We start from the raw sequence: 11,515 nt of genomic DNA, 5'->3' as shown, positions 1-11,515 counted from the left end.
GATTCACGGGTACCCATGGAACAATCAAAATTTCAAATTACAAAGCAGTTAATGGCAGAATGAACACACTTTAATTGTCAGATACAAATCACAAATCATTGAAAGATGGATTTCACATCACGAGACGTTTTTAGACACTGTCCAAAAAAGGCTTGGGGGAATCTCAGGGCTACAGAGCAAAGTAACAGGCCAAATCCATTAACCCTGAATATCTGGGTACAGGCCTGCAGCTAGAAGGCAACCTCTAGTAAAGGAAAACTATGAATAAACCCTCCTGGCTGGCGGTGGGGAAGCATTTGAACAGAATTACTGTCATGTGGCTTGGCTTTGCCTCTTGGTGCTCCAAGAAAATTCCCAGTGATTAGGTGAAAATTCAAGTCTTCGAAATGCAATTTCCAATTCTCCTCTGGGTTCTTCTTTTTCTCCTTCCTTTGCTACATTCAGAGGTCAATTTGGAAATGTTGCAGATTATACCGGGTGAAAGACAGGCGCCACAAAATCTGGCATGTACAGTGGGAGGGCTGGGAACAGGAGCTGGAGATCGTGGTTATTGGAGGGCTCAACTTGATCATTTGTACATTTCCCCTTAGGACTTGTGCCTGTATTTTAGGGGTTGTTTTTCTTTTAAAAACACAAAATAAAACAAAAAAATCACTTTCAAATTCTTTGTTCAAGTCTGAAAAAGGAGCAGCAGCAAGTGGATATATTAAGCTGCTTTTAAATAATTATTCTGATTGGCTGTGGACGTTCTAAAGCAATCAAATAATCTACTGTGGATAACCCACATATCACATCAGATCAACCTTGAACATTTTTGTTTTCCATCTTTAGCATCACCTTGAAAAGAGGGTGAGTAGATTTTGTGTTCAGGTTGGTAAGTGTTCATGACAATTCTGTGAGACGGCACTGAATCCAGCCTGAAGCAGCTGCTCCTTTCACACCCCAAGGGGCAAGGCATCAGAGGGCAAACAACTTAAGGAGGGTTTAGATTCAAAGGCTACAACCCTGAACCTTTTATAACACTGCTGGGCTTCGTTGCTCCTATAAAGTCCAATCTCTCACGGATAGTCACTATAAAATATTGCTGCTCCTACTGTCACACAGTTTTCTCACAGACAACCCAATGCTGAGGTACTGCGAGAGTTAGTCTTCGGAGAGCTAACCCCCTGGTCACCCCTAGACCGTTTCTGGAACTTAGAAATCAGTCTTTCCAGAGAAGTCCAGTGCAACAGGCAATTTTTTACAGCTGAATCAAGGTCTTCTCTTTCTTTCTTGGACACGCTGCTGTTGAGGATTCTGTTTCCTGCTGTTTTCCCTCGCTTTGTATGCACCTTAGAAAAGACCCAAGCAGAGAAGTTTCGAATAACTGTGAACCATAAAACAAATCTCCTCTCCTCTTGTGGTATTTTCTCTGTTGGAAATTTTTGCCCTCAAACTTGGCTTCCTGCAAATAATTTCCCCCCGAGTAATGGACAAATCTGGTTTTCTCTTACACCGCCATAAAACATACTGAACATCCAAAAAAGATCTGGATTGAATCTTTGTTCTCGTGAACAAACAGGCAGAAATTCAATCAACTGGTCCAAGTTGTGGAGTTCAAATCCAGATCTGTATTGCCTCAAGGTGGGTGGGTATTTGGATCTGGGGGTTTGTGTTTGGGTCTCATGTTTCATCAGGAGCTACACTCCAGTTTCATGGCACCAGAGGTGGGTTTGCCAAATCCATACTTCTTACAACCAGAGGAAAGGGAAGAAAACTGAATAACAGGAGAAAAGTGAAGACTGCCTTTTGGAAAACAGCTTGTGAGTGTTAGAAACACCAAAACAGATTTTCCAAGTGAGTTTCTGAGACCTGTTACAACAATGAAATAATGAAATAAGACAGATATTATATATGAATCTTAACGGTCAGATTCACCCAACATTGGCAGCTATGCTCAGCTCACAGGTGCCTGGAGGGAGGGTTATGTACTGTAGCTTCCTTCTCTAATCCTCCACTGAAATAAGTGCTGAACAAATAAAGGAAAATTTTCACTCCCTAATTCTGTCAGACTTCATCAAGTAAGCACCAGAAGTGATGTAGTAAATAAAAGCATCAATAAAGAAGCAACCACTGAGCCACGACATCATTTCCTGGTCACCATACAGGAAGTGAAGTAATGGCCTGCCTGTCCCTCTTTACCAATACAAAATTACTGAAATAAGTAACTTCAAAGCATGTTTCAAATATGGGGCTGGAACAGATCTCCTTTTCCAAAAAAGAAACTGAAGTTAGTCAACAGGATCCATAAATCTGGTTAATGTTACTCAGACCCCAAATGATAAATATTGTGTTTACATCAATCTCTCACAAATCTCTTGCCTTATAATATACATTAAAGCCCTAAACCTGCAAGTTGCTGAGCACCCACAAGTCCCGCTGGCATCATTGGGAATTAAAGCCATGCTGTCCTGTGGGACAGGCCCTGAAGGAAGGGTTTGGTGGGCAGCTCGCTCTTCTTAGGAATTACAGACTTGCTACAGAATACATACTTTAAAAAATAAATGTACCATATGCTTAGAAGCTGCGGTTTCTCTGCCAAACTTGCACGTGCTTGAAAACTAATACTTGTTTTACGACTGACACGGATCCATCTCAGTCTAAACGCACATCGCACACTTACAGCTCACCTTCTTCCCTAACCAAGTCAAGTCATTGGCCTCACTTCTCATGCTAGACTGATCTGCCCTAGGGGCATTCTGCAAACACTTCTCAGCATTGCCAACACCACTTCAGCTTCACTGGTGTGAGCATTGTTGGGAACCCTAAAGTAGACAGAGCACTAGTGTTTTTAAGCACGTGTATCACCTAATCCTGCTTGGATCAGGTCTAGAGAACAGTGCTTAAATTGCTGACCGCAGCCTCTCTACAAGGGCTCCCAATGTTTCTAACAACAGTGAAACTGCACTAGTGTTAAATACGGTGGGACAAGTAGATGTGATGGCTGCCGCCTTTGCCAACCCACTGGAGATTGAACTGGGCACCTCCAGAGCTCAAAAAGCATGAGCTGCGACAGCTTGCACTAAAGAATCAAACCTCTCTAGCTGGGGCTGTAACAGACTCATACTCTCTGCGCATTGCGCATGGAGGTGGGGGACCTGTAATACACGCTGACCAGTGAGTTACATCCTTCCTTGGATCCAAGGAAGCTCATCCTCAGTGTCTGAGGCCCACAGCAGTTTGAATTCCAGACAAGCTTCCACTCCATGACAGCTGCCATCTTGTCTGACCCACCAGGGATTGAACCAGAGATCGCCAGAGCTAAATGCATGAGCTGCTACAGTTCGAGCTGAAGTCCCTAGCTGGGGCTGTAACAGACTCATATCCTCTGTGAATTGGACACAGAGGGAGAACTGTAACACACACTCACCAGTGGGTTACACAGGTAAGGCCAGTGAGGTGCACTGTGGCTTCCTTCTTGTACTACCTCTACTCCATCTCTAGCCATTTGCATTGCTCTCCTCTTTACACTTCATTTAGTGGAAAGAAACAACGCTCTCTGACCCTCCTCCTATCAAAGGCTGTATTAGTTACACTGACTAAACAGACTATGCTTCTGGCAAAGCAAAAGACGGGGACAGCCTCCTTCTGAATTCCACGTCTATGCAATGCAAACCGACAGACACTGGTTTGGAAAGTTTAGCCAATTAGAAGCCAAACCTGAAACCTATATTTTCGGCTTTTCTTTTTTCCTTTCTGATGCCATATACTTGTCACCTTCTATTTACTGGTTTCCAAAGAAGAACTTCAAGTCTTAATTTTTTCCCTCACCCTGTCTATTATTAGGACCAAGCATAAGGGACCTGGTTTAAATGTACAATTACAACTGTGACAGTAATTACAATAAAGCACTCTTTAAACAAACAAACAAACAAACAAAACAAACAAAGTAAGTAAGTTACAAAAAATAAATGGATTATAGTTTAGTGGATGAGGAATACTGCGTCTTTAACAGCAAACAGCTGCAGAATGCCTGTGTTTCTTAGAGTTACCAACTCAGAGTGTACATTTTTTAATTACCTTGATAGGTTACTGGCAAGAAGACTGTGGCTATGATACTTCTAAAGTGGCTTTTGGATTTTTTTAACTTCTCCTTCCAATTTAACACCCTCGTGCCAACCATTCAAGAGCTCACATTATAACATTATTTTCATGTTTCAAAGTTGATAGCAAATGTCTGTTTAAAAAAACCTAATAAAACAACAACAAAGAAAAATGGAAACCCAGTGCAAATAAATAAATCATCTTGTGTGAAATCCTAATCTAGAATCAGGTGTTGGGGGGGATTTTGCAGAGGGGGGGAGAATAAAAAGTTGAAGACAAGAGGAGGGGGAAAAAAAATAATGAAAGCTTCGCTTTGACAAAAGCCGTCAATTACCGGCGTCTGGTGTGGAACGTGTCTTTCTTTGTCCTCCCAAGACATCTGCTGTGTGTTGTCTCCTGCCAGTTGGCTGGTGCAAGCCAAGAGAATGGCGTGGAAACAATGCTAGGCTGCACTTCCACTTGCTTTTCAAATTCTCCGTGTTCTTTCTAAAGCCAAACAATAACACGGCGGGATGCGTGGCTGCATGAGCAATGATTTAATAAAAGAAACCTGAAACAAAAACTCAGCAGGAAAGAGGGGTGGTGCTCCGCAACACAGCTGAAAAGAAACATGCTCCTCTGCCCTCCAACCTCATGAACATATTCTTAAGCATGCTGGGGTTTGTCTTCTTAGGTATTTTCTCATAAAGGTTCTCACTTCTCTCTCCAGTAGCTGATCGATTTGTAGCACAGTTCCTTCCTGTTTCCTTTTAAGGTGCATGTCTTCTTCCTGCTCCCATCCATCCCCACCTCCCTGCATTCTCAGGCTGTCAGTTTCTGGATTGTCTTGTTGTAGTACTGTGTGATGGTGGGCGTCAGGGGGTTCCAGTTGTTGGCGTGCAGCTCAATGACCTCGAGGAGGAGGGACCGTGTCAGCATGGACTCCGAGGGGCACAGCATCTTGTCACGTGCTATTGCCAGCAGCTCTGTCATCATCTCAGGCAGCTGGTCCTCCAGCAGCCGGCCTGTGCTTTGCAGCTGTCAAGAGAGAAGGGTCGGAAGCTGGATGTTAAAGTGCAAGTCACCACTCCAGCCTTTATTATTGTTTAGTTTTAAAACTATCCTGGTTGCAACTAAGATGTCAGCTTGGGCTTGTCATGTGGGGTGGTGGGGGGTCCCAGGGAAATATAAAGCTCAGTTAACCACAGCATTGCTACCAGAATCCCTCACTTTATGGAGACTCTCCTTGAAAACTATCCTGCTGGCACATGTGCTTGTAAAATATTAAAGGAGGAGGAAAGTGGAGAGCTGGATGCAGGCATATGGCACCTCTGAAAAAGTGATGTCGGCTGCAGAGAAACAATGGCAGAAGAGCCACAGATGGTCTGCTGTTTGCTGTCATGTAACAACTCAAGGGCTTCTGGAAGCTACACTGAACAGCATTCAGTTATAAGGAGAAAATATTTACATAATAGGGCTGATTTCCAAAAGTGCAGCCATCCTTTCTGGAGACGAAGTCCTCACCTGCATTTAGCATCTGCAACTGAGATACAAGTGCAAATCTTGAGATCTTGTATGCTGCACTACTTGGCTATGGGTGCAAATGTGACATAGGTACATTGTGATAACTGGGCCTACAAATTTACCCTTATTATGAGCTCAACTATAAGAAAGTTTATAAAGTGTCACAATAACCTATGACAATAAATGTTGATGGGAAAAGATACAAAAGAGATACAAAGAGTGAATTAGTCCAGATAAAAAGGCCCTACTGATATAACTCAACATCATGCCTGGCAAACAAGAAAAGTATGCCACCGTCAATTAATGAACCAAAATTGGTGTGTCAGAAATTAGGCCTAATTGGTGGACAAAATAAGGAGGGGGGTGGGCTATTCCATTCAAGACTCGCCTTTTTGGGTCCTCCAAAAGAGACTTTCGGGAGAAAAAACTGGCTACCATGACGCTGGCTGACTGAAAGATGAGAGAAGAGGAAAGAGCGAGGTTTATCAATATGGCTGCTACCCCCATCATCTCCTGGGATCCACAGGACCTTTTTCATCCTACCCCTGAAAGATGTCCTGACCAGACTGGGCCAGAAAGAGGGAGACAAGATGACGACATTGTTACCTCCATCAGCTTCAGATCCCAACCACCACCTGGGATGTGAATCTTTGTCCCCCACACATAGTATCCTTTTCCTTCCCTACCTTAATCATTCTCTTTCCTCTCTCTCCTTTTTCCTTTTGTCTAATAAGAGCCTGGTTTAGCTGGCCAAGCTTGGATATTTTGCAATGTTGCTGTAAGTCTGTGACCAGAAAGGCAACTAAATGCAATGCCCAAAACATCCGATGCTGGTACAAGTTTGCTCGGAGTGGCTGCTAAGACTATGTGCTCTTCTTGTGCTTTTCCAGCAACGGGGCTGCAAGTGAAAGATGAAGTTTCTATCTTTGCTGTACTTTTTGCTCCTCTTTTTGTGTGTGTTCACCTTGTTTTGTCTTAAAGGAAGCAGGACTGTGCTTTAACAGCAACAATAACAACTCACAAGAACAAAAGAACAGCTATAGTGGGTCAGACCAATAGTCCACCTTGCCCAGTATCCTGTCTTCTGACAGTGGCCAGTGCCAGAAGCTTCAGAGGGAACGAACAGAACAGGGCAATTTCCAGTGATCTGTCCTCTGCCATCCAGTCCCAGCTTCTGGCAGTTGGAGCATGAGGTTGCATCCCTGACTATCTTATATCCCTGATGGACCTATCCTCCAGGAACTTATTCTTTTTTGAACCCAGTTATACTCTTGGCCTTCACAACATCCCATGGCAATGAGTTCCACAGGTTGACTGTGAGTTCTGTGAAGAAGTATTTTCTTTTTTTTTTGTTTTTTTTAAACCTGCTGTCTATTAATTTTAATTAGGTGAGCCCTAGTTCTTGTGTTCTGGGAAGGGGTAAATAAAATGTCCCTGGAAACATGGATGAATTGCTAGGGATGACTACAAAAGATTAGCACAAGCACATAGGGACAAAATCAGAAAGACTAAGCCTTGGTCTACACTAGGACTTTAGGTCAAATTTAGCAGCGTTAAATCGATGTAAACCTGCACCCGTCCACACGATGAAGCTTTCGACTTAAAGGGCTCTTAAAATCGATTTCCTTACTCCACCCCTGACAAGTGGATTAGCGCTTAAATCGGCCTTGCCGGGTCGAATTTGGGGTACTGTGGACACAATTCGACGGTATTGGCCTCCGGGAGCTATCCCAGAGTGCTCCATTGTGACTGCTCTGGACAGCACTCTCAACTCAGATGCACGATTGTTTGCCGTTGCTCTGACGCAGGGAGGGGCGACTGACGACACGGCTTACAGGGTTGGCTTACAGGGAGTTAAAATCAACAAAGGGGGTGGCTTTACATCAAGGAGTATCTCAGGCAGGACTTCACGGAGGGTTCCAATAAGAAATGGTGCACCTAAGTTATTGTTCTTATTGGAACAAGGAGGTTAGTCTGGCCTCTGATTGATACATGGCTAGATTTACCTCGCTGCACCTTCTCTGTGAGTGACTGCAGTGTGACCTAGAGGAATGAGTCCCCTAGACGGGGGCGGGGCGGGGTTTTGCAAATGAGTACAAAACAAATCTGGTCTATTTCTTGTTTTGATCCACTCCATCTATCTTTTACATCTTTGGCTGGAAGCAGACGGTGCAGAAGGACTGCATGCCATCCACATCTCATGGCTGCTCAGCAGAAGATGGTACAATAGGACTGCTAGCCATCCTCATCTCTTGCCGGCCCGGCAGAAGATGATGCAATAGGACTGCTAGCAATCCGTATCACCTGCCTGCTCACCATAAGATGGTTCAATAGGACTGACTGCCGGACTAAAGAGAATAACCTGATCAGGTCATTCCAAATTTAGTCCCTGCGCCCATGTCTGCCCAGGCGCGCCTGATCGACCTCACAGAGGCGACTAGGAGCACCTCGGACATGATGATGACGGCTACCAGTCCTATTGCACCGTCTGCTGCCACAAGGCAATGGGTTGCTGCTGCTATGTAGCAATGCAGTACCACGTCTGCCAGCACCCAGGAGACATACGGTGACAGTGAGCTGAGCAGGCTCCATGCTTGCCGTGGTATGGCGTCTGCACAGGTAACTCAGGAAAAAAGGCGCGAAACGATTGTCTGCCCTTGCTTTCACGGAGGGAGGGAGGGAACGGGGGCCTGACGATATGTACCCAGAACCACCCGCAACAATGTTTTAGCCCCATCAGGCATTGGGATCTCAATCCAGAATTCCAATGGGCAGCGGAGACTGCGGGAACTGTGGGATAGCTACCCACAGTGCAACACTCTGGAAGTCGACTCTAGCCTCGGTACTGTGGAAGCACTGCGCCGAGTTAATGCATTTAATGCACTTAGAGCATTTTCTGTGGGGACACACACACTCGAATATATAAAACCCGATTTCTAGAAAACCGACTTCTATAAATTTGACCTAATTTCGTAGTGTAGACATACCCTAAGGCACAAAATGAGTTACACCAACAAGAGACATAAAAGGCAAAAAGAAGAGGTTCTTTAAATACATTAGGAGCAAAAGAAAGATGAAGGAAAGTGTAGGTTCTCTACTTAGCAAGGAAGGAGAGCTAATAACTGATGACATCAAGAAGGCTGAGGAGTTTAATACCTAGTTTGCTTAAGTCTTCACTAAAAAGTCTTCACAAAGTCTTTGCTTAAGTCTTCACTAAAATGGTGACCAGATACTCAACACAATTAATATTAACAACAAGGAGGAAGGAATATATGCTAAAATAGGGAAAGAACAGGTTAAAGTATATTTAGGTAAATTAGATGTATTCAAGTCGGCAGGGCCTGATGAAATCATCCAAGGGCCTTAAGGAACTAGCTGAAGCAATCACAGAACATTAGCAATTATCTTTGAGCACTCATAGAAGATAGGCAAGGTCCCTGAGGACAGGCGAAGGGCAAACATGGTTTCTATCTTTTAAAAGGGGAACAAAGAGGACCCAGGGAATTGTAAACCAGTCAACCTAACTTTGATACCTGGAAAGATACTGAAATAAATTGTTAAAGAATCAATTTGTAAGTACCTAGGGGATAATAGGATAAATCATGCCAAACCAACCTAATTGCCTTCTTTGACAGGGTTACTGTCCTAGTAGATGGGGGGAGGGGGACAGCAGATGTGATATATCTTGGTTTTAGTAAGGTTTTTGATACAGTTCCACATGACACTCTCATAAGTAAACTAAGGAAATACGATCTAGATGAAATTAGTATAAGGTGGGTTCCCAACTGGTTGAAAAACTGTACTCAAAGAGGAATTATCTATGGTTCACTGTCAAATTGGGAAGGCAGGGTACATTTAGTGGGGTCCCAGAGGGGTCAGTCCTGGATCTGATAGTATTCAGTATTTTCATTAATGACTTGAATAATAGAGTGGAGAGCATGCTTATAAAATCTGTAGATGATACCAAAATGGAAGGGGTTGCAAGCACTTTGGAGGGTAGGATTAGAACACAAAACTACCTTGACAAATTGGAGAATTGGTCTGAAATCAGTAAGATGAAATTCAATAGAGACAAGTGCAGAGTACTTCACTGAGGAAGGAAAAATCAAAAGCACAACTACAAAATGGGGAATAATTGGCTAGGTGGTAGTACTGCTGAAAGGGTCTGGAGGCTATAGTGGATCACAAATTGAATATGAGACAACAGTGTGATGGTATATGCTAATATCATTCTGGGGTGTATTAACAGAAGTGTTGCACGTAAGACACAGGAGGTAACTATCACACTCTACTTGGCACTGGTGAGTCTCACCTGGAGCACTGTGTCCAATTCTGGGCGCAACACTTAGGAAAGATGTGGACCAACTGGAGCGAGTCCAGAGGAGGGCAACAAATATGATAAAACTTTTAAAGAAAAGGTGATCTACATGGAAAGATTAAAAATATTGGTCATGTTTAGTCCTGAGAGAAGACAACTGAGGGGTACCTGGTAACAGTCTTCAAATATGTTAAGGACTGGTATAAAGATCACTGTGATCAGTCATTCTCCATGTGCACTGGAGGTAGGACAAGAAGTAATGGGTTTAATCTGCAGCAACAGAGATTTAGGTTAGATACTCACTTTCTAACTATAAGTTAAGCTCCGGAAGAGGCTTCACCATCACTTCCCGAGGTCCCTTCCAGCCCTACATTTCTATGATTCTCTATTCTTGCACAAATAACTGGCAGTCTCCCCTCTTCTCAGTGTTACTCACTAGGTCCTGTAGCGAGGCCATGTATTCCTAAGCCTCCCACATTTTTTTTTAAACAAAATATACTACTGAACATTCTGCTACTGAAAGGGATGCGGAGGGGAGACAAATTTGACAAGAAGCCAGGGTGCAGGGGAGAATGGGACTGTCTACAAAGAGATTGGGACAAGGAACTGGAGGGGAAAGGGAGGGAAATGGGATGGGGACAAGAGCTTGACAAGAAGTCCAGAAAAGGAGGCGGGGACTGGGAACCAGTGGAGATGGGGAACACATAGGCTGGATGGCGGGCAGCTGCAGGCTGTCAGGGAAGAGAGACAGATCAGATGAAGAGCCAGAATTCCCAGGACTGGAGGTGAAAGTGACAGGGGGAACAAGCAGAAGAATCTGTGCCCACTACAGCTCAGATCCCTTTCGACCCTGGAATGGAACTCATGATTCCTGATTCTCACCATTTTGCTGCTGTCAGAAAATATTTGTGAAACCTACCGGCAAAGTGTTTCACCCCTGCTCTAGTGCTGGTCCACACAGAGGACGACAACCTACTATTGCTATCCATCACTCCATTAGCTCAAGTGGCAGAGGCCTGTGTGATGGATCTAGGACAGACTTTTTGTTCTGCGCACCTACCACAGTGCGGTCCTGGTCCATGACTAGGGTGCCCGGGTGCTACAGTAAATACAAATAATAAATATGAATAAAGGTTCCAACCATGCTGATGACCCATGTGGGTTTCAATATGATGCCACATGATGGAATTTCAATGTTTTCACTTAGTTTTTTTTTAAACCTAGGAAATTACACACAAAAATTCATTAAAAGAACATTAATATTACAAAGTCAAGCACTCATACGTTAGGAAATGTCAGAATTAAGGTAGTTGATGCAACTTTATTCAGCCCCCTTGTGTTTCTGCCCGATGACCACGAGGCAGTCTTTACTTACATGATCACATACTATTTTTTCCCACAGGGCCCCTGTCCCATTCAGTGCACAGAAAGGAGATGCTCTGGGGTTGCATCAGGTTTGGGTCGTGAAGGAGGCTGTTATCTGTAGGATCCCTGGCTCATTTGTTGCAGAGGTTGGAAGGTGTGGGTGTGTAGTGAAGAAGGCAGGGGATTACAGAAGACAAAGGAGGGTCCCATGCTTAAGGCAGTTGAATGCTGCTCTGGAGAAGTGGA

The 11,515-nt window shown here is 44.0% G+C and overlaps 1 protein-coding gene across 9 annotated transcripts in view; it reads right to left on the bottom strand.

Moving 5' to 3' along the window:
* Positions 1–347: 347 nt before the first annotated feature.
* The window catches only part of CTIF (cap binding complex dependent translation initiation factor), a 334,688-nt gene continuing 323,520 nt past the window's right edge, over positions 348–11,515 (bottom strand). For 8 of the 9 annotated variants that reach the window (XM_037902488.2, XM_037902490.2, XM_037902493.2 and 5 more), the window contains one exon: positions 348–5,100. In XM_037902488.2, coding sequence (XP_037758416.1) covers positions 4,885–5,100 — 216 coding nt within the window. In that variant the 3' untranslated portion in view covers positions 348–4,884. The other variant, XM_043547065.1, reaches the window with a different exon arrangement.

This window comes from Chelonia mydas, chromosome 5, assembly GCF_015237465.2.
Source record: "Chelonia mydas isolate rCheMyd1 chromosome 5, rCheMyd1.pri.v2, whole genome shotgun sequence".
NCBI classification, from domain to species: Eukaryota; Metazoa; Chordata; order Testudines; family Cheloniidae; genus Chelonia; species Chelonia mydas.
Note: the sequence above shows the minus strand (reverse complement) of the source record. Positions and strands in the feature narration are given on the sequence as shown.